This window comes from Lycorma delicatula, chromosome 10 (genome assembly GCF_047948215.1).
Source record: "Lycorma delicatula isolate Av1 chromosome 10, ASM4794821v1, whole genome shotgun sequence".
In the NCBI taxonomy this organism is placed as follows: domain Eukaryota; kingdom Metazoa; phylum Arthropoda; class Insecta; order Hemiptera; family Fulgoridae; genus Lycorma; species Lycorma delicatula.
In genome coordinates, this window is record NC_134464.1 from 122,795,569 (window position 1) to 122,820,218 (window position 24,650).

The 24,650-nt window shown below is 29.6% G+C and overlaps 2 protein-coding genes across 3 annotated transcripts in view; both read left to right on the forward strand.

Moving 5' to 3' along the window:
- The window catches only part of LOC142331588 (rapamycin-insensitive companion of mTOR-like), a 31,985-nt gene extending 26,893 nt beyond the window's left edge, over nt 1–5,092 (forward strand). For both annotated transcript variants that reach the window (XM_075377591.1, XM_075377592.1), the window contains 2 exons: nt 2,267–2,477; nt 4,956–5,092. In XM_075377591.1, the coding sequence (XP_075233706.1) occupies nt 2,267–2,477; nt 4,956–4,973 (229 nt within the window). In that variant the 3' untranslated portion in view covers nt 4,974–5,092. The remainder of the gene's footprint in view (nt 1–2,266; nt 2,478–4,955) is intronic.
- On the forward strand, nt 4,980–24,405 carry LOC142330961 (uncharacterized). The gene is made up of 6 exons (XM_075376426.1): nt 4,980–5,163; nt 7,521–7,730; nt 11,788–11,910; nt 15,125–15,251; nt 16,106–16,244; nt 24,049–24,405. The coding sequence occupies exons 2-6, from the start codon at nt 7,601–7,603 to the stop codon at nt 24,403–24,405; spliced, it is 876 nt and encodes a 291-aa protein (XP_075232541.1). The 5' UTR covers nt 4,980–5,163; nt 7,521–7,600.
- The last annotated feature ends 245 nt before the right edge of the window (nt 24,406–24,650 follow it).

The following is a 24,650-nucleotide window of genomic DNA, read 5'->3' on the forward strand; positions in this document are numbered from 1 at the left end:
CATTTTTGGTATCTACCTTGTACACGATCTGTGATATCCAAGCTTTTCTGTGACAACATGTAGATAGAGGTGCGTCCAACATGTGGAAAGTCATCAGCCAGAACACTAATCATCAATTGCCAATCATATCACAGTTTTCGGTTCACTTGTTCAATGATTTCATTGGTCTGAATACTGGACCTGCCACTCCGCTCTTTGTCATGCAAATTTGTGCGACCTTTTTAAAGTCTCGACACTATTGTCTAAACTTTCCTTCACTCATTTCTGTAAGGCCATACTCTAGGCACAACTCCCGATGAATTTCAGCAGCTGAAGACCCTTTTTGTACACAAAAATCGAATCGCAGCGTGCACTTCATAACTGGAGGGAGAAATTATTGTCGCAGACATTGCGATCTGCATTAATCGGCAGGCAAACGACTACTGAATCAAAATAACATTTGCAGTGGCTTCGTAAATAGCCATATATAGTCCTGCATGTGTGAAATTGTGTTCAGACCTGCTAGTATTTAAATATAAGCTGATGACCCTTACTTTATGACTATGTTTTAACTCGTTAACATAGTGATTCACTCTCTGTCATGTTTTCTTTTGAGTAAGAAATGATAACTTATCACTGTTTTATGTTGTGATAACTAGAGATCATTTCTATATTTTGATAGCTTAATTTTTAATCATTTTATAAAATTTTGTGATAGTTTTATTTATTATTTTTTACAAATTAATCCTTTAATTGTCGGCTTTCTTTTTATCTGTTTATCTCCAGGACCAGCTTTTTTAAATCCTTATTTAAGGTATTGAAAACCATAATGATTTTGGTAAGCTTAATTTTTTAATTATGATTAGCTTTAATTTGTTCCAAGCAAAATTAAGAAAGTACTTAAAATTACAATATGTGTTACAAGTAATTTGTTTACCCTTAGTCAGAGCTGTTTGATTTACTTTCCTCATCAGCTTTATTTTGTAGGTGACTGTTAAATATTGCATTAATTTTTTCATCACGAGCACAGCTACTTCTCTCACCAAAAAAAAGGTCCATTTCTTTATCTTCAATAATATGTGATCATTAGACAATGCCATATTTGCTTCTACACGCACTGAAGGTTTAGTGAATAGCTGATATGAACTTGCTTGATTCATATATTTAAAAAATAATATTACTTTAATCGTAGTTATAAAATCTAGTTGGTTATACTTCTAGGCAGGTATTCGTGCTGCCATTAAATGTAAGAGATAATTGGGTTTGGCAAAATATGATCAAGTTAACCTGGGTTTGGCAGTTAATAGATTAATGCTAGCAATTTATAGGGAGACTGCACCAATACCATTTAATTAGTATGGTGATTTATGGTAGATAATTTATTAACATGGTTTAGGCCTAGACTTTTATCTTATTTTACACTTTTCAATTTTCAAGATGTTACTTTGAAGGATGTGAAATTATGGCACCATAAGTTGTAAGAAATAGATTTTACCCTCTTATAAAGGATACATTTTACTTCAACTTTTGTTAATTTATACACTGTATATGTTTTCATTTTTTTTTTTTTTTTTGAGAAATTATGCTTGTATGAATGGTGGTGATATGAGCTCAAAGATAATAAAAAAAATTAAAAATTTAACTATTAAAAATTTAAAGAAGTTTTTTAAGGATGAATTTAAAAAAATCTTTAATTTGTGTAATTTTTATTGGTTGAATATGTGTAATTCAAAATACACAAACCAGTTTTCTCATTTTTAATTACTTTTACACTATTTGTGTCAGTCTTCTTATGAATGACGTGAATAAACCATCTAAAATACAAGAGGAAGAGGTGAGAATTATTTTCTGTAATGACACTCAATTTGTAGCCAGTTTGTATGGTGAACAATCTGAATATAAGTAAGCCTGGCATGGTATGTTTGATATTTTTAGAAGTTTTTATATCCTGTCAAAAGTAACTTGTTTTCCATTTATAACCATAAGATATTGGCACCTAATTCATCTTACTACATAACACTTTTATTGAAATTTGAAAAATTGGTCGTGAATTATTTTTTTACGGGTTTTCATGTACAATTTTTTTAAAACCAAGTCAAACAATTCTAATAGTTACAGAATTAGTAATTTTGTTGATTACTGATTTCTGGATGCATAGATTAGAATTGTATTTAAAAATTTCATTCTTTTAATTGCATATTTAATCTAGTATTCTACTCATTTTATTATACATAAGAAATAATAATTACTGAAAAATAATTATTTATTTTCTATTTTTTGGTTACAGAAAGATTATCAGTAAAGAACTTTCATCACAGAATTTATCATGCCGTTTATATTGTACTAAATTATTACATGTCATATTGAGAACTCCACTACATAATAATGCTGATATAATAGATTGGGTGGTCGAACGTTTAGTAGGTCGACCGTATGATGAAGATAGAGCTGTTGTCAATGCTGCAATACTCGCTTTTGATGAAGCTTGTGACTGTAAGGTAACCACAACTGTCTTATTTAAGTGGTGAAATTGTCTTAACAAAAGTAAAAATAATTTAAATGAACTTGATTATTGCATAATTTCAAATAAAATTATTTTATATTAATTTTTAAATTAAAAAAATTTGATGCTGAGTAATCTATTGATTCAGTTTGGATGAATCCAGCTACTTACCCTTCGGTTTTGAGACCTGATTTGGATTTTCCATAAAAAATTTGTGGGTCGTCTTTTGGGAAATTTTAATTGAAACATAGGGTAGCCCTCCAAAGGGGGTCAAAGTTTGAAATAACATATTTAACACTGAAAATATGTGTAAGAATAGTACATGCCCATATATGTTTGTAAAGCGGCTCGAGTTCTGTTGAATCATGCGACTTGATAAAGATAGAGCTGATTGAGAAAGAGAGGAAGTGAAAGGGTGAGGGTGAGAGAGAAGTAAAGTAAGAGATAAAAATAGGTCCGTCTGAATTGATAGATTACTCAATCGCCCATCCACTGGAATAAATTAGTTTAAAAAAATGTCTTATTGCGTAATAAAAAATGGCCTTTATATATTACTATTGTGGCTCACGTTGTATCAGCAATCTCTTTTTGTGCAGTATTTATTTTTCTTTCACATTCCTATATTAAACTCTTTCATTACACCAGATAAAATTTTACTATTCTCTACTGGTGATATTTTCCTGGTCATCAGGTGATTTTTTTTTTGTTTTAATTTTATTACTTAGTTCATGGGACAGAAGTTAGATGTAGCGTACAATATTAAAATCAACTGTCATGTTACCAGGACTGGTTTTACCAACCCTGAGATTATTATATGGGTAATTATTCCTTACGATCATGTTTCTCTTCTTACAGTATACTGTAACATTTTAAATCATGAAATACACAGCTTATTTTAAATGTGGTATTTCCAGTCACTCTGGAAACTAGATAAAACTTTTGTATATGAGTTGTAAAAAATTCTCAAAAATTATTATTTTTTTTTTTTGTTGATGTTGAAAATTTTTTAAAACTAGTAATTTTTTAATTACAAACTGAACCAAATTTTTTGAAGTAATAAGCTTACATCATATTACTTTCAATCACTGTTATAGCCGTATTCAGTGAATGAGATTTGATTGATTTATCATCTATAAGTATACTCTGCACATGGACTAGTCATCTCGCTTTTAGTGTAGATTATAATAAGATAAAAGTTTATTTCAAGAAAGACATAAAAAATAAGTGTTTATCATAGAAATACCTCCTTTGATAAAAAAATTTAGATAAAATAAATGTTTAATGATGGTTATTCAATAATTAAACATACAAATAACTGTACAGCAAAAATGGTTTATTAAATAAATACAATTTTTTGTCTAGAGCTTCCAACCCACTTTGCCAATAGTTTTCAGCATCAGTTGTTCTGTATGAGTTTGAATGTTGTCTTGAAGAAGAAGCACACCTTTCCTCTACCATCCTGGGCATTTCCTCTTCATTGCAGGCTCGACTTTGTTCTCAATCATGGCTGAGTAGTATAAGCTGTTGATAGTGTGTTGCTCCTCCAATTAATCAAAGAAAAATCGGATCATAAGCACTCCAAAAGATGGTTAACATGACCTTACCAGCTGATGGTTGCGTTTTGAATTTCTTTTGGACAGGTGATTCAGGGTGTTTTCACTGCATGCTTTGACGCTTGGACTCCGGCTCAAAATGATGTATCCAAGTTTCATCATAGGTTAAAATCCTGTTCAAAATTGTGTCACCTTTATTATTGAAACAATTTTTGAGTTCAGTGCAAAAGTGAAATCTCTCAGCTTTGTGATGAATAGTAAGCTCTCTGGGAACTTACCTTGCACAATTCTTTTTTCAACAATTTGTTTAACTGTAAGTCGTTAGTCTTCTTGGATAAGTGAATCAATACGAGAATCTAACACCAAAGTCAACACTCTTTCTGGCCACCCAGAACTGTGCTTGTCAGCCATGCTTTTGCGGCCATTTTAAAATTGTTCCACCTATGCGTAAAAAGTCACACAGTTCATGCAACTACTGCTGTATTGTTTGTTCATCTGAGGGAATATTTCTGATGGTTGTACACTTTCTGAAAGTAAAAATTGGATCACAGAACGCTGTTCTTAAAAAGTAGACAGGCCATCATAACTAAGACTTTAGAGGTTATGTTTATGTAAATATTAATCGACCAGCTGACTAACACTTCCCAAGATTGCCAACCATCATTTAAAAAAGTTTCAATTGCCTGCATTAAGCTTTACCTTTACTAAAAATATTTGTTTATTGAATGACCCTTATACATATATAAGAATTTTTTATATTTTAATTATTTAAAAATATCAAACCATCTGCCCCTTTTGTTATTCAATAAATGATATTTCCTTATTGCTGATTACAAAAATAAGTTTATCTTATCTAATATCTTATATCATCTATCTTTTGGGTTATTTATTTTTTTTTTTGTTGCAATATTTTATTTCAGATATGTATGTCTTATTGAAAGCCAGTTATGCGATTCATTGACACTTCATCAACGTGGTGAAGATGGACGGTATTGTGCTAGAATAAGTGGTGCCAAACATTCACCAAGTGATGTTTTTCTACCACCACACTTGTACGGACAGTTGACCCAACATGAAGCTGGGTTTAACACATTAAAACAAGATGAAAATATACAAAAATTAATTAAAGTTAGTTTTAATTTATTATTTATTATTATTTTTTTTATATCTAGATAATTAAGATAAATACTCAGTCAGAGAAATTTAATACAGCTGAAAAATATGATGATAAAAGATTGATTGCCTTAGAAGTTATATCTTAACGAAAAATGTGATTAAAATAAATGTACTTGATAACTATTAAATCTTGTTCTTTTTGCACATTATTATTGCGCTTTGCTATTCATTCAAAGAAAATATAAAAATTACAAAAAAAATAAGCATAGAAGGTAGTGTTTCCAATAGTGCAATTTTAATGTTTTGTAGCATTAATAACTTTTTGTTTAAAGATAATATAGAAATTTTTAGTTTAATGTACGTAAAAACAGAGCTTTATCATTTAAGTCTGTCTATAAATTTTCCTAATGGTTGTTTCAGTATCACAATAAAATCAACCTAATCAAAAGTCAGATAGACAAGAATGAGTTTAGTACTGTATTCCATGATTTTGTGAATGACTGAACTTGTTTTTAAGAGTTGGTTGAGATTTCCAGCTGTTTTAAGGGGAAATTCAGTCGTTTCTCCACTATTAATTAAAATTATAAAACTATGCATTACTATAATGATGGTATTGTTTAATGAAAAAAAAACATGTTTCTACCTTTACTGAAAAATAAAACCAACAATCTTGTTTTCTAAATGGTTGCCATATATTAAATAAATTGAATATATATATTTTAAATCAGCCTTTGAATATTAAATAAATAAATATTAATATTAAATAGTAAATATTATTAGAGCCATTTGAAAATTGAATATGTAAGATTGAGATTATACAATTCTGTTACTAAAATAGTAATTTTTTTATATATAAGGGATAGTTAAAAACTAAAGGAAAATTTTTATTTCTCTTTTTATTATATTTCTCACAACACTGATTGTTCTGGTAAATCATAACTTCATACAGTTTATATATTGAAAGTATTGTTTCATTTTTAGCAGTTTGTGGTTTTATTTATAAATGGATTTAAAAGGAGTGGTACTATGTCTGATTGCACCGAAGAAGAGATATGAGCAGTGATACATTTTCAAAATTCAGGGAGGGTGAAACCATCAGATTATTCAGAGACTGCAACTGCAATATGGAGAAAATTGTTTGAATGGAAGCAACATATGTGAATCAATTTGTCACTTTTATAAAGGTAGGATTTTTGATGAACAAAAAGATACGTCTTCTCTTCACATCAAAATAATTACAAGTTGCAAAGAAAAATGGTTCACAATAATCAACAAATTAAAGTTGGTGAAATTGTGAGTTGAGTGTAAGCCATATCTCAGTATTTACAAATATCCTTGGTTCTTTAAACTTTCAAAAAGGTTGTGCTTATTGTATTTCATGTTAACTGAAGACATTTTAAAGAGAATTATTTGAAAATTGAAATAGATATTCACAATTATTATTACCAGTACTTAATTGTTTTAAATTTTTTTTTTTATTATGACTAAAAGATAGCATTAAAGTACTTAAATTCTTTTTTTTTATACTTTTCATTATTTTCACCGCATCTTAAGTTAGTTAAATCCGGTTTTTCAGTCGCATTTGTATGTGAGTGATGTAGGTACCATTCTGTTTTTCTACCGCTACACTGGTTTTGTGCATGTATTTCTATTTTCATTGACTAATGAAGGGCCAGCAAGTTAGGGATTTTTTTGCTGCATACAACTAGGGACTAATAAATTATAGTGCTGCTTGTTTCTGGATTTTCTGTAGATTTTTTATTATAATCTTTTGATTGTCCTTTTGATCTCAATATTTATAATCTGTTAATATTTGATTTAGAACTTCAAATATATAAAAAAAATGACTTCCTAATTTTTAATTCAATTTTCTGTTACAGTGTGTTCTTAAAAGTAACCAAAAATTTATGTATAATTTAAACCTTTGTACTTTCCCAGCGAATGTAGCCAGAATTGTAGCCATTAAATTCTGTTTTTTATTCATTTTTTCTGTTACTGGTGAACTTTCTATTTGTTTTCATTTTCATTTCGTTGCTCAAATATTGATGAAAATTGTTCTATTTAAGATCGTTTTTCTTTATTAATTAAAGAACTGCGAATATACAAATCAGTAAAAACCATATTTTTACCAAGAAGAGGGCAAAACTTTATTTTTACAGAAATATGGCCACTGCCCATTTGATTCTAAGTAATTGATAATGTACAGTTTTACAATATTGATTTTCAGATAAAAATTTAAAAAAATAATAATACAAAACAAATAATTCCTTACTTTACAGCATTCACTTAACATTGTGAAGAAAAAATATTTTTTCATTTATTAATCTTTTTTTTTTAATTTTGTTATAAATAAATTTTATTGTTTTTAGGTGTTGAAAATATTAGTTCTGCTGAATCAGAAACAGATACTGGTACTGATACTGGAGGGTGCGGCGTTATCAGTGTACCGATGGAAGTACCAATCAAACGGCGACATAATCGCAATAGTTGTCTTTTATGTTCTGGTGGTAATCGTAATAATCAAAGAGTAAGTAGATGGAGAAAAGTATCTGCGAGCTCTTCGCATCGTACTAGAACAGGTAAAATACTGTTAAATTTTTCAACATTTATTCAGTTTTTTCCAATTCTTCTTTTACCTGCATTATCCATTTCATCTTCAGCCTTTTCATTATAACTAATGAAAAAGCTTTCTTTGGTAACCTTAATTATATTGTTCTAACATGTATTTGAAGCATTGCAGTTTTAATCATCTTCTCTGTAACAACATCTGACTTTAATCCTGTTTTTCTATTATATTCCTTACAGCTCTCTTTGTTATACTAAAATGATCTTGAAGTTCACAGTTACTGTAATTTCCATTCTACTCTTACTCTTTCTTTACTCCATCTTTTTCTTGTTGCATATGTATGTATCAAAACAAAAAGGATTTTACAATTTTCAGGTTGTCTTTAGGCTATGTTAGATTTCTTATGTTTTGAAAATCACTTGTAGCCTAAATTCTTGTATTCGTCTTCTTTTGTGTTCTTATTTTCTGAGAATGGTAGTCCTCAAATATTTGAATGCTGAATCTTTCTTATCTACCTGGTACTGTTTTATATTAATCTGTAGTTTTCAAATTTATCTCTTCCATTCGTAGCAGAACCAATTTCTTTCCATATTTGCTTAAGTTAGAAATGTATAAAAATAAGAAAATAAAATCCCCACCATTAGCAGTAAGTGTTTGTTATTCTAGGGTAGAATTACTGTTTTTCAGGATTTATTCACATAGATTGCTTCTTTTTTTTTTTAAGAGTTATAAAATCTAATAAAGTAAAATAAAATTTTTTAAACACCCTAACCAGAATTTGTTTTCATTCAAAGCTCTGTCCCTTTCAAAATTTGAAATATGCTTTTCATGTAAAGTTGTTTCAAATAATTTATTTTTTTCTTTATTAATTAAAGAACTGTGAATATACAAATCAGTAAAAACCATATTTTTACCAAGAAGAGGGCAAACCTTTATTTTTCATGGTTCCAAAAAACTTCCTTTTGTATCATTAAAAACTATACAATACAATTTACAATTTCTTAATTGTTAATTGCTAATATTTTTTCAAATTATTATAGATGGAGGTTACACCAGTTTTATTTTTGGTGCAGATTGTTATGTCTTGAACAAATAAACAATTTTTTTTTACAAATACAATCAAACTTCTGGGTAGTAAATTATTTAGCGTGTAAAGAAAATATCTGTTATGTAGAAACTTCATTTTATAAAAATAGTTAAAATGGAAGAATAAAAATAAATGTCATACTTATTTCAGTTTTTTTTTTAATTTTTCATGGCTGTAATAACTTTTTCCATATTTTTCTGGTGTTAAAAGCAAAAGGCCAACATATGTAATTCAGTGCCTTTGTTATGAATGAAAGCGCACTAAAAGAGGGGAAAAAAATCACTGTTTATATGTATAATACAAATTTACCAATTACCTTCAGCAAGTGCATTGTATTCATTTTTCATCCTCCCAAAATTTTTTGTATTTTCAACAAACATTCCCAATTTATTTATTTTAAAAAACTATTCACTTCGGCTATTTCTGTAGCTTAATTTTCTTTATTGATAGAACCAGATGTTTATCATTAGCCGCAATTAATCATTTCAATATAGTTTCATCAATGTCTTCATGTACATATTCACACAGGATTTGATGCACTTTCTGTTAGAATTTGCATTACCAGTCTTTTTAAAGTTACTTCTTTTTTTTTCTTTTTGTTTTATAGAATTGTGTTGAGAAACTTTGTGAGTATTTCGGAATGAGTTCTAATCTTCTCTCTTTCTTTTTTGATTTCTATTATGATTTGCAATCATTCATTTAAACTTGGACACTTCCACTTAGAATTTCCGCTAGAAAAAGCGTAATAAAAAATGCAATTCAGCAATCGCTATATTAATGGAGATTATATCACTAAAAATTAAATAAATAAACAGACATCATTACACTAAAATGATAATATTGATGTTTTCTAAAAGGATTGCAGTATTCTACAAGTAGAATTTTAATGGAACTGTATGATTAATTAACATGTACAGTATGGAAACCTGTGTACAGAAGATTGTTGTTCATCAATGCAGCATGTTTGCTATGACAATTTAATTTTTATGTTTAAGTTGAACTGACCAAATTAGTAATTATGAATAGTTCGTTATGTTAATGAATTTGTAATTAAGCGTGATAGCAGTATAAATACAAATTAGTGACAATAATGAAAGTTATAAACACTTACTGCTTTAATATTTTGTTTTTTATATGAGCGCTTTCATAGTGATCACTACTTCATCGGATTCAAAATTGTTCATCTAGATTCTTCTAGGAATTTAGATCGACTTAGAAGATGAAACATACTTCTCTATTTTAATTTTTAACATAAAAATTTTTTATTTGAATCTGATGAAGTCGTGATCTCTATGAAAGTGCTCATACAAAAAACAAAATATTAAAGTAGTAAGTATTACAATTTTTGTTATTAATAATAATAATAATAATAGTTTACGTTATTGTAGCTTATTATGACTTCCTTTCATTAATGAAATAATATAAGTTGTAAAATGTATTTCCATTAGTTATTAACTTTTTAACGCCTTTTTAAATCTTGTATGTAAAACAAAAATTTGTGAATAGAAGAAGTACATTGTTGTAAGAATGGGTATCTGAGTTAAAATAGTTTTCTGAAATCATTGTATGAAGAAATCCATCGAGTAGAACTTTGTTATAATTTATTGATTGCAAATACTATAAAATGAATTTTTTTATGAAGGAACACTTCTTTATTTGTTCCTTTTTTAAAATAAGACATGGAGAACTTTTCGGTCAGAGTTAGGATCGTGCAAGTATTGCTTGGTTATTCTTGTATGTCTGGGTAAACAGATGCAAGTAATCATTTAGATCAGTTTATCAAATAAGAAAATATTTTCTTATAAAAACTGAATGAAATACTGCGATAAGTGGTTTTTACAGGCCTCTTTTGAAGCTAATTTTATTCTGTTAGGAGAGTTACGTAGAAATCAAACAGAACAAACAATATCAGGACTATTTAGTGGTGTATCAAAACTTCCTTCCCTGCCAAGCTCTCTTAATTTTCCAAAAATGTGTTTGGACTGGCATTGTTGTGATGGAAAATGATATCTTAAATATCAATCGATTGAGGTTAGAATCGATAGTTAACCTGTGGCAGCAGCTCATAATGAACTCCTTTCTGATCCCAACACACACACACACACACACACACACACACACACACACACACACACACACACACACACACACACACACACACACACACACACACACACACACACACAAAAAAACATTATTTTTCTTGGCCTCAATCCTGGCTTTGCTGCCATTTGCAGAGCATCACCTTGCTTCAACCATGATCTTTCCATACATTTTAACTGTGAGTGATCCATTTTTCATTGTCTGTAATCAGCCTTTTTAAAAATGCTTCAATTTTTTATCACTTTAGTAATGAATTGCAGATGGAAATTCAGTTCATTAAATTTTTCATTGTTAAATCATGTGGCATCAAACATCAAGATTTTTTTCGTATCCAGCCTTCTTCAAGTAATTTAAAACTGTTTTGTGGCTGATGTTAAATTTATTACTGATATCCTAACTAATTACTAATTGTCCAGTCTTGCTCAGTTTTATTGCTATTTTCAGTCATCTTCTGACCACTGTGAAATACAGGATTGACATCAAAATTAACAGATTGAAAACACTTGAACCAGCTTTGTACTGTATGTACTGATTGTATATCATGACCATACATATTTCAATTATTTTCAGTAGCCTGAGTCACATTCTTCACTATTTGTAATAAAATTTCAGAATGTATCAAATTTCTTGTTTAACTTTACTCATTTTCAAAACGCAATAAGTTTTAAATAATTAAATAATGTAATCATAACTTTCTAAAAATACTCAGTGGTATGTCACCTTTCAAAACACAATTGTTGATAGATTTGATTAATATGTTATGCAATTCTAAAGGCAAATACTGGTAGAATACAAAGAAACTTTTTTCCACTGATCTCAATGTATATATATATATATGTATTAATAGCTTTTGTTATGTCTTTCTTTTATTAATATTTAGAGACCGAAAGCAGTTATGGAGGTGCACCTGGTGAAGGTGAAAGCCCAATAATGTTGCCTTGGCAGACAAAAGGTGGTTTAGAAGGTGTAAACAGTATTGATAGTTCTAGCACTGACGTTACTAGTAAGTATTTTATTTATTATTTTTTAATTATAATTAATTAATATAATTAGTAATTCTCTTAGGAATCATGTGAAACCTTTGTTGTTAACAGGTGATAGCTATCTCTTTGTAAGCCTTTAAGAAGGCAAAAATAGCCATCCAGTTTATGCTACCATAATATATGGATATCTGTATGATTCCTGAATGAAAGGGCACATCAGCCTTTTTCATAAATGTTTTCAGAACACTTACTGATTGATAGTTGAGATAGACTTCATACTGAAACATTCAGGCTTTGAGAAAATTATTTTACTTGCATACAAGAGGTGGCTGAAATGTAATGCACAGTTACTTATAACTCACAAGAGATAGTCAAATGAAACAAATATGGCATAAAAGTAGATTTTATTTGCTGCAAAAGCTTATATTTATTTTTTCATAAACAGTTGTTATTTTTACAGCTATTTATTTTTCCTAATTGTGTACCAGTCTTCTCATTCTACCAATTAATAATGTTGGCAGTGTTTCCTAAATCCACAACTCACTGCATCCTTCAGTTATTTATCATCGTGGTGAAATGAAAACCCTTAATAACCCTTTTTAATTTTGGAAAGAAGAAAAAGTCACAGAACACTAAATCTGGTAAGTATATAGTTACTTAACTGTAATTTTAGGAAAATAAAGCAATTCTTAAATTTTCTTGCATTATAATACTGATTTTATTCTCCTTGGTTGATCTGCCTCTAAAAGGTTGAATCTGTTACATTTTTAATCTGTTTGTAAAGAGAAAACGTAAGTAATAAGAGTATTATTTCATTGGAGCATAAACAAGACTGGCCTTAAAATTTCATTATGACATTTTTCATTGAAATTTACCCACAGCATAAAATAATTCCATTTCCCTGATTAAAAAAATTAGAATAAATTTTGTGCTAAACGAAGACCAGAATGCCTACTCTTAAGAGTTTGTGAATCTATAATATAGAAAATAGAATCATGAATGAGCATAGAGCTACCTATGTAGACCCACCCAGTTGGTCTAGTGGTGAACTTATCATCACAAATCAGCTGATTTCAAAGTCGAGAGTTCTAAGGTTAAATCCTAATAAAGGCTTTTATATAGATTTGAATACTACATCATGGATACTGGTGATCTTTGATGGTTGGGTTTCAGTTAACCACACATCTCAGAAATGGTCGACCTGAGACTGTACAAGACTACACTTCATTTACATTCATACCATCCTCATTCATACTCTGAAGTAATACCTTATGTGGTTCCAGAGGCTAAACACAAAATGAAAGAAAAGAAGACCTAGTTCTGTAAGGCTGTACCAAAAATGTCCTGCTCCATGCTTCTCTATGATTGTGTCACTGCAATCAAATGCCTGTTAAGTGTGATCACTTGCAACACCCACCCCTTCAACCCAAATCTGATTAATTCAATATAACTGTCACCTTGATACTTGTCAAAGACCTGTGTATGCTTACGATTCAGAACCAGATCTAATGCTATTCATTGCCACCATTTCAAGTCAACTGAAGTCCAACATGACCTTCTTAAGGGAGTCGATGAAGCTACTAGAAACAGAGAGGCTTCTGTGAGTGATGTACTTTGTGTTGAGAATTGACTCCATTGCAGACTTTAGGCAAGGCTGTCTAAAATCTAGTCCGCTGCATCAGTCCGACTAGAACTAACTCTGGCATAGAGGTTTCAAAGCAGAGCCCACCGACTGAAAATCAGTTTGAAATACAAGATAATGTAATCAGGACAAAAAAGACTTACACAGTTTGATGTCTAACCTTTTGTTTGTCCTAAACAAAAATAAATCACCACTGCATCCCTTCCAAGAGTCCAAATCTGAATGCTGACATAATGAATGTTTTGTCATTATCGTTTTGTTACCGGGGCATTATAACTGCCCTTAGTACCGTATGCTCAAACTAGTTAACGACCAGTTTATTTTCAGAAAAGAACAGGTGTACACAAGAAACAATTCAATTTTCAGATTAATTATACAAAAAAAAAATAAAAAACATAAAGGTACAACTGCATGAGATCATTTCTAGAACATGAAAGATGATTTTTATAATTTTTTTTAACAAAATAGAGTAAGGTTGAATTATAGAAAAAGGAAAACTGTTTTCATTTTTTACAAGAATTGTTTTTCCTGTAAATGTAGAAATGTAGAGAAGGAAGCAATTTTAATGGAATAAGACTAATATAGCCCTGTACATGGCACTTCATTTTTAATTTTTGGTTTAGAAAAATAAAAAAAGGAAATGAAAAAATTATTTAATAATATTCTTTATTTGTTGATTCTAGAAATGTATACATGTTACAGATATTAGACAGATTGTTAAGGAAGAAATTTAGTTTAAATATAAACAAAATAATGAATATGGCATAATGTGGGTAATCTAGTTAAATCTGGGTTAAAACGTAACTAAAGATCTAATTTTACTTGTAACTAAATTAAATACCCACATTTCTGGTGTAAAAGTAGTATCCAGTTTCTGGTGGAAGTGTACAGTAACCCGAACATTTATAATACATTTCATATTTTGGCTTCAGGATTCAATTAATTGATCTGTATTAAGGTTAGATAAAATTCTAATGAAGTACTTGAAATACAAATATTACTCTACTTAATAATAAAATCTGGTATGTAAGACGCTATGATACTATTTTAGAAGACACTATGAACAAATGCAACTGATTATCTATAAATGGATATTAATACTCTGTTTGGAGATAACAACAGTATGGTAAAATCACTCATAGTGATCAAATCCATACATTAACTACCTCTTTGCGGTAAAAGTATTTCTTAGAATGAAAATTTCTTTATTGACTTGAGTATATTGAGTGTTAGAATTAAAATGTAGTATTCAAACTAAAACATTACCAGCACGAGTAAATAATTTCTAAATCTGGGATCTGTATTTGTAAAGAATACTTCTAATTCTGCAGTTTCACCAAATATACATTGTTGGTACTGTGTTAATAGGTTATTGTGCAGAATCAATATTTGCTGTCAACACTGATTAAGTATATGAAGGCAAACAACTAAACCTACCTCTGGATACAATCAAATAATCAGTATATATGACTAGAGAAATCATTATATCCAATAGTCCAAATATCCGAAATATCAATCTAACGGTTATTTCTCATTGTTTTTATTACTTTTGTAAATAGATAATTATTCTTTAATTATTATTTATTTTACAGGTATTGCTCAGCGTTCAGTAAGTGATAATTTAAAAAGTCGTTCAATGGTCCGCAGAGATGTTTTAAAATTTGTTGAACAATTATCTAATCCAGTTTTATATAAAACCTGCAAACAAGCTTTATTACAGTAAATATATGTGTATTAAAAATACTTAAATTATCAAATTTTATTCTCTATCTTTTTAAAAACGTTTATTATAAAGTAACTACTGATTGAAAACACAATTACTTGTATTTTTTCTGTGAAGTATTTTGTATGTGAAAACTGTAGGTTCAAATTCAACTTTCCAAACAAAAGGAAGGGACTCTACCTTTACAGCACAGAGGTCGGAAGATGACTGTGCTGTCGTCTTCTGACCTCTTTTTCAAAATTTTGAAAAGAGGAATTACTCATGGAATTGTAGAACTATCAGTGGGCAGTATACTAAAGCTCCTGTGTTAGATTACTTATTTCTGGAGGGAAGAGTAAAAAGAAATTAGATTGATAGATGAAGAAAAAAGTATGAAAACAAAGCTTTTTTCCTTTTAGCATAGAAAACTGGGAAAGTTGCCCTCTATTTTTCTTAGCTTAAATGGAAGAAATTCAGTATGATATTTCTTAACCATATGCCCTTGTTGATACATATCCACTAGAGAATGCAATAATCACTTTATCTTGTTAACAGCTAGATGATTGATTATTTATGTTCAATCACCTGTCTGGTTACTAATTCCTCAAAATTTCTTTGTCTCAGTGTTCAAGAAAATAGAAAGTACAAGAAAATAAATAATAGAAGAACATACTTGGGAATGTAAATGTAGAAGATTAAAGACTAATGCTAAACCAAAAGAAGTATTGGGAAAAAGCAAAAACCAGTTAAATGACTGATGAAAAAAGAAATTATTATAACATTTATAAGTTTGTGATTTATGTGTGAAAATAAAAGTATGTATATAGCAGTCTTTTTTAAGTAATTTTTAATTTATTGCAATTTTTTCCAGCTTAAAACAAACCTATAGTGATGTATTCCAAGATGTTTGTGTATATTGTGATGTTTACAATATAATGTCATCAACATCACATCGCATACGATCAAGGAGATTTCTTCAAGAACTTTTTCTTGATATTCCTTTCACAGAGGTAAATTTTATTCAGTTAGTGTTAAAATAATTTTGTGAAATATATTATTTTAAGTTAAAAAGGGTTGTATAAACTTTATTAGAAATTCAAAATGGCCAACTCATTCTGTTACTTGTATTGAAATAACAGTGGTCGCTTGATTTATACTAAGGTTTTACTGTGGAAAATAACCATGAATATTTCATTTGCAATAATTTTTCAACTATATATAAAGTGTGATCAAAAATAACAAGTATTTTTTTCAATTCTGTATGCTGTCTTTCAACTGAGTATATCTATAATGTATGGTTATTTGCCATACATTTAGTATGACTCAATTAAATTTTCAACTATATAAAACATTTAGTTCAGATTTGGCTACCAATTAATTAAAATGTATTTTCCTACATATGAAGATTTATTTTGTTTGAAAATAATTTAATATAATATTTTGTTTTATCAACAAAGGATGTGCATTAAATTTTGCAAAAATGGAAGTTTTTCACTACATTGAAATGGTGAAGATGTTACAAAAAGCTTTTGGCAGGATGGTATGTCGACATCTGGTTACATACAGTTTCAAGAAGACTATGAAAAGGATTGAATAGCCTTATGCATCAGCAACCAATAAAAATATTGATAAAATGAAAGACAAGTGATCAATATTCATCAAATCAGTATTATAGAAATTGCTGAAGATTTGGGAATTTGTTATAGCTCACGTGGAACAATTTTTGACAGTTTCAATATAAAACTAGTAGCTAAATTTGTAAAACTAAAAATTTTCAAAACTGCAGCTATTGCAGCAGTTACTGACTTTGCATTACTGAATTACTCAAACGTGTCATAATATGTGATGAATTGTGGGTGTACAATTATTATGTTGAAATGGAAGGTCTAATTATCCCAGTAGAAGTTCCTAAAGAACCAAAAATGAAAAAAGGACACTAAGTTTCATCGATATTAAATTCCTCCTTACTATATATATATTTTTTTTAATTACAGGGGTGTCCATTATGAATTCTTCCATATGATTGTAGTTAAACATACAGTATTCGTTTTATGCCATTTTTTAAACAGTAGCAGTTTTATTCTTTTTATATGAGGCAGCCTGAAGAAACAACCATAAATATGGTTAAATAATTCTTGAATTTGACACTACGATAATGCTCCAAACTCACTCACTCAATTAATTCCTGATTGTGTAATGAAAAATAACACCATACTGGTGCTGCAACCTCAGTATTATACAGACGTGACACCCTGCAATTCTATCTTGTTCCGACTGATTAAGGACTGCAAATTGTGACAGTAGTTGAAATAAAGAAAAAATTACTGAGTCAATTTAAGAATATGTAAAAACCTTTCTCTACAAATGGTTTAGGATTGGAAGAAACGCTGGCATAAGTGTGTCACATCTCTGCACGTCTACTTAGAAGAGGACTTTATCGGTATAGAAGAATAAGAAAATTGTTTTTAATAGAAATTAAAATTTTATTACTTTTTGATCCCACTTCATCAATCTGCAGTTTTATAGTATTATATTGCATATTAGTTATGTATGTGAACTGAAATTTAATAAATAATCTGCCAGCCCGGAAAAATGTATACACAAGTTATCTCATCAAAGTGGTGTAAAATACACATCTTGCTGTAAGTTTCTTCATAATTTAAATCATGTTATTTAATAACTGTGAAACAATTCAAAAGAACTTACAAACCATAAGTCTAAATATTGGCCATCACATTCCCCAGATTTCTCTACTTCACTTTTATTCGTTTGGGAGTTATTTTAAGGATAGATTTTATCAGTGAATTGAAAATGAACATTCAACAAGAGAGCAACAGCATTGACAATGTTTTACATCAGTTGACTCTCAGTATGATCTCTCAAGCACAATAGTGCATTGATGCACAGAGGATTCACTTCAAACATCTTTTGTAAAAATATGGTAAAATTTATTAAATATGTAAAATTTTATTAATTTAAATATCTGAATTTAATTTAACTTATAATTTCATTCAGAAAATGTAATAAGTTGGGACTGTTTAGTTTTGCAATTTTTTTTTAAGTTGCTCACTGGTACTTAAGATGTTTTTGCTTAATTTTTTTTTCTAGATGGAATTATGAATTTTTTTAATATTCTTTTTAATGTAGTTTTTTTAATATTCTGTATCAAAATATTCTTAATTCATTTTGGTTTATTTTGTGTGTATTTGTGTACTTTATGTATCATACCATAAAATGTATTTATTTTTTGTAACTAAGAATGATTTGATTTTCTGTTGGTGGCAGTAATATGATTTTTGTTTTTTAAAAATTACAGTTAACTGTTTCATTATTTTCATTAATGTTTATTACTACATTTAAAAAAAATTGCTTTCTGAGGTAAATTTTAACATAATTTAATTAAACTTAGGACACCAGGACCCCAATAGCAACATCACCATTGGAAAACATCAATCCTCCCGTAATAAGGCTACCAAGGCTAATGGTTGAGATGAAGAATTACAAAGCGGTGGAAGAAGATCAGACCTTTACAGATATAAACATGCAGGAAGACCAGCAAAGATCGCTCTCCAACAACTTGTCAACATCTGGATGAAGAAAACACTCCTAGAAAAACATACAAAATTCGTTGAAGAATCATCATCAACAGGATTGGTTTACAACTTGAGAAAGAACTAGAAAATACCAGGGGTTTTCAGATATTGGAGGAGCTGTTCAGACTAGATCATGAGTCTCAAGCAAATAATGGATTATAACAGAAACATTGACAATGCCGAGACATTGTGATGACATTTGTTGACTTGAAGAAAGCATTTGATTGCATCCACTGAGAATCCTTGCTAAAAATTCTAAGACACCTTGGACTACATCCCAAATTAATAAACATGATAAAACTGACCCTCACAAAGTAGTATAATCATAGGTCCAGAAATGTTTTGTTCACACTATAGCTGCCAAAATATTTTTTGCTCTATGTATTAATACAACGCAAACAAAAATTTTTTTGACCCTAATAATTATGGTAAAAGTTCCCTAGAACTACATTTCTAATATTTTTTTTTTTTAAAGTCATTAAAATTTTAGAAAATGCAAGTCAGAAACAACTTTTTTAGTTTTATTATAGTTTGGTTTTATTTTTAATTAAATAACTTTATTAGATTGCCAATTAACAAATAAAACTTTGTAACAAATTTTTGAGAAAATTGATATATTTAAACTCAATAAAACAAACACTAGTTTGAGAAATTAGACTTAATTGCTGTTGATGCAGCCAAGGTAAAATGTAAATTGTAAACTTAAAATAAAAAAAAAATGATTAAGCATTAAAATTATACTCTTAAAAAAGGCATTTCTGTGTTTATGAAGTAAAAATTAAACTAACTATTGTATGGAAAAATTTTGCAGCATCCTGCAAAGGAGTCAAAATTGATAAGGAAGTTACATTTAGAACTGTCTACGAGTCGGAACATACTTTGGTGGTGCCATCTCTTCTTGCGGAGAAACTACTATCTGATATGTGGACTTTTGACTCGATTTAACATTCCTTATGAAAGTACTGACTGGAGACTGTTAGTAGATTTTTCCAAAAGAAGCCTCAAAGTTGTCCTCCTTCACAATAGGAATACATACCGTCAATACCAGTTAGAAATTCTATCCATTAAAAGAGGGTTATGATAATTTTGAATTTGCCCTCGAGTATTAGAGTATACTCGATAAATTTATAATCTAAATTTATTTAGATTTATAAATTTAGATTTACATTTATAAATCTAAATTTATACAATTATAACAATTTTATACAAATCAAAACCTAAACCGACAACGATTGTTAACGTCTATATGCCTACAAGCGCCCATGATGATGATGAGGTAGAGTGTGTATACGAAGAGATTGATGAAGCAATTAAACACGTAAAAGGAGATGAAAATTTAATAATAGTTGGAGATTGGAATGCAAGCATTGGAAGAGGCAAGGAAGGAAATATAGTGGGTGAATACGGGCTGGGCAAAAGGAATGAAAGAGGGGACCGACTTATAGAATTTTGCACGAAGTATAATTTAGTAATTGCCAACACCCAATTTAAAAATCATAATAGAAGAATATACACTTGGAAAAAGCCAGGCGATACTGCAAGGTATAAGATAAATTACATCATGGTTAAGCAAAGATTTAGAAATCAACTCGTTGACTGCAAAACTTACCCTAGAGCAGACATTGATAGCGACCATAATTTGGTGATAATGAAATGTAGATTGGGGTTTAAAAACCTGAAGAAAAGGTGTCAGATGAATCGGTGGAATTTAGAGAAGCTTGAGGAAGAGGAGGTAAAGAAGATTTTTGAGGAGGACATCGCAAGAGGTCTGAGAAGAAAAGATAAGGTAGAAAATGTAGAAGAAGAGTGGGAGAATGTTAAAAAGGAAATTCTTAAATCAGCAGAAGCAAACTTAGGCGGAATAAACAGAGCTAGTAGAAAACCTTGGGTTTCAGACGATATATTGCAGCTGATGGATGAACGTAGAAAATATAAGAATGCTAGTGATGAAGAAAGTAAAATGAACAATGGTAAAATAGACGGAGCATACAGGAAAGTTAAATTTTGGGGTACATAAATTAAAATCTAGTAATGTATTAAATAAAGATGGTACACCAATATATAATACGAAAGGTAAAGTCGATAGATGGGTGGCATATATTGAAGAGTTATACGGAGGAAATGAATTAGAAAATGGTGTTATAGAGGAAGAAGAGAAGTTGAGGAGGATGAAATGGGAGAAACAATACTGAGATCTGAATTTAAGAGAGCATTAAAAGATTTAAATGTCAGAAAGGCTCCTGGAATAGACGGAATACCTGTAGAATTACTGCGCAGTGCAGGTGAGGAAGCGATTGATAGATTATACAAACTGGTGTGTAATATTTATGAAAAAGGGGAATTTCCATCAGACTTCAAAAAAAGTGTTATAGTTATGATACCAAAGAAATCAGGGGCAGATAAATGTGAAGAATACAGAACAATTAGTTTAACTAGTCATGCATCAAAAATCTTAACTAGAATTTTATACAGAAGAATTGAGAGGAGAGTGGAAGAAGTGTTAGGAGAAGACCGATTTGGTTTCAGGAAAAGTATAGGGACAAGGGAAGCAATTTTAGGCCTCAGATTAATAGTAGAAGAAAGATTAAAGAAAAACAAACCGACATACTTGGCGTTTATACACCTAGAAAAGGCATTCGATAACGTAGACTGGAATAAAATGTTCAGCATTTAAAAAAAATTAGGGTTCAAATACAGAGATAGAAGAACAATTGCTAACATGTACGGGAACCAAACAGCAACAGTAACAATTGAAGAACATAAGAAAGAAGCCCTAATAAGAAAGGGAGTCCGACAAGGATGTTCCCTATCTCCGTTACTTTTTAATCTTTACATGGAACTAGCAGTTAATGATGTTAAAGAACAATTTAGATTCGGAGTAACAGTACAAGGTGAAAATATAAAGATGCTACGATTTGCTGATGATATAGTAATTCTAGCCGAGAGTAAAAAGGATTTAGAAGAAACAATGAACGGCATAGATGAAGTCCTACGCAAGAACTATCGCATGAAAATAAACAAGAACAAAACAAAAGTAATGAAATGTAGTAGAAATAACAAAGATGGACCGCTGAATGTAAAAATAGGAGGAGAAAAGATTATGGAGGTAGAAGAATTTTGTTATTTGGGAAGTAAAATTACTAAAGATGGACGAAGCAGGAGTGATATAAAATGCCGAATAGCACAAGCGAAACGAGCCTTCAGTAAGAAATATAATTTGTTTACATCAAAAATTAATTTAAATGTCAGGAAAAGATTTTTGAAAGTATATGTTTGGAGTGTCGCTTTATATGGAAGTGAAACTTGGACGATCGGAGTATCTGAGAAGAAAAGATTAGAAGCTTTTGAAATGCGGTGCTATAGGAGAATGTTAAAAATCAGATGGGTGGATAAAGTGACAAATGAAGAGGTATTGCGGCAAATAGATGAAGAAAGAAGCATTTGGAAAAATATAGTTAAAAGAAGAGACAGACTTATTGGCCACATACTAAGGCATCCTGGAATAGTCGCTTTCATATTGGAAGGACAGGTAGAAGGGAAAAATTGTGTAGGCAGGCCACGTTTGGAGTATGTAAAACAAATTGTTGGGGATGTAGGATGTAGAGGGTATACTGAAATGAAACGACTAGCACTAGATAGGGAATCTTGGAGAGCTGCATCAAACCAGTCAAATGACTGAAGACAAAAAAAAAAAAATATAAAAAGCATACAAATGCTGCATAATGAATATGTACAACTTTATCCCGGTTTCAAAATCGCCACAATAAACACTTAAATTACTTATATACGCTATTACTATCTCGTATCAGACATTTTATTATAAAATTATACATTATAAATCATGTTTTCCAGTTTGATTATATATACATGATATATGATAACATATATATATGTTATATTTTTTAATAAAAAATTCAACTTGAACAACCCAAGTACAGAATTATAAAGTAAATGAAATGAAACTTACCTTATTTTTTATTCCAAAAGCACCTTTACAGGATCCTGCATCATCAGCTGTATATAATATATTTATATAAAATTACATATCAAACATAATAAAAAATTCAAATATTGTAAATAGTTAATTTTAATATTAAAATTTCCATGTAGTGAAAATATCAAGAAATTTAATTTAAATAATACTAGGTAAAGTTTAGACATTTTTCAGATATTTAAACATAAATACAAAAGATTCCTACTTGATCAACTTTCAGACAGAATATGAAGATGACATTTATAAAAGCAGCAACAGATGGCAGCACATTTTTATATAAAAAAAAGGAATAATCATGATTTTTATAAATAGCGTGATTTAAATCCACTCAGTAATGTAAATTGGCTTTCCAGGTTACATAGCGTAAATTTATTCTATTTATTTTATTTTTACTGCATGAAGTACATTACATTTGACAGAGTGTCTTTAACTATCCTGCACATATGAAAAGTTGTCTCACCACTAAATAAGATATCTAACTATAAATAAGAGTTGTAACTTGTATTCTTGCAAACTGAGTGCTTATGGTAATGTTGTGAACAGTAGAAAGAGATATTTGCAGTCCATAACCAGGTCGCCTAATAAAGTTAATGGGACGGGCAGTGAATGCGTCGCTTACTTGATCCATAGCCTCATCACAACTGTAACCTTTGATGATTTCTGTCTCTTAAAGTCATACCTTTGAGGACGTTAAACTTTGACGTAAAAGAATTGATATTCCATTCAGTTTGTACAAGCTGTTAAACATGTGTACATGATTGAAACTCCATTAACTAAAGCATGCACTGAATGGTTTTTGTGGGATCCACATCTTGATGGACTACAATCGCATTGGAGTCAGCCTGTCTGCACATCATATGCATATTCTACTGAATTTGAAAGTACACTGAACAATTCTTGGAGATTTATGCTATCATTTGAGTCTACTAAGAAATTAGGACTGATTTCCTAAATATAGGCCATTTATTTTGGATACCTTTAGCCCAGACAATCTGTAAAGTTTCAGCTATGTGTATAGATATGCAATAGGATAAGTAAAGTTTGTTATTACGTTAAACTTTACTTGTGAATCATTAAATAATATTCCAAACGATGTTTATTTTGAATATATGTTTAAAATATTCATTTTTTTATCCATATTTTTTCAAAATAGAATAATGTTATTTTAATGGAAATAATTTTACATTAATTCAAAATTACTTTTTAACTGTTGTTTTAATTTTACAGGTTATTATTGATAAATTAACCATCACTGCAAGTACTAAGAATTGTAAGAGATGTGTAAATAATTCGGTATATGATGGAATTATAAAACAAAAATCCAGTGAATGTAATTGTGCGAATGGCGATGTAAGAACAGAAAATTTAGTCAAGGATATAAGTAGTGAAAATGAGTTACCTCAGCAGAAAGGAAAGAAATTGGTTTGTGAATATTGCAATGAAAGATTCAGATGTAAATGTTATTTAAAGAGGGACATTAACTTCCATGCTAAAGAGAAAGAAAATAATTCTTACTCTTGTCAAAAGTCTCTTATTCTTGAAAATAAGTTAAAAACACAACTTATTAAGCATAACGAAAGATGAATTATGTTTGTAACTTTTGTCAAAAGTCATTTAATTGCAAAAGCAATTTAATAATACATCTTAATATTCATACAAAAGAGAAGAATTATGTTTGTAACTTTTGTCAAAAGTCATTTAATCACAAAAGCAATTTAGAAAGACATCTTAATATTCATACAAAAGAGAAGAATTATATTTGTAACTTTTGTCAAAAGTCATTTTATCACAAAACCAGTTTAAAAATACATCTTAATATTCATAACTAA

Excerpts from the sequence above, each read along its gene's own strand:
- LOC142330961 (XM_075376426.1), top strand. The coding sequence starts at position 7,601 with ATGGAAGTACCAATCAAACGGCGACATAATCGCAATAGTTGTCTTTTA. Across the intron at positions 11,911-15,124 it reads TTCTAGCACTGACGTTACTA|GTATTGCTCAGCGTTCAGTA; the intron begins GTAAGTATTTTA and ends TTTATTTTACAG. Across the intron at positions 16,245-24,048 it reads TTGATATTCCTTTCACAGAG|GTTATTATTGATAAATTAAC; the intron begins GTAAATTTTATT and ends TTAATTTTACAG.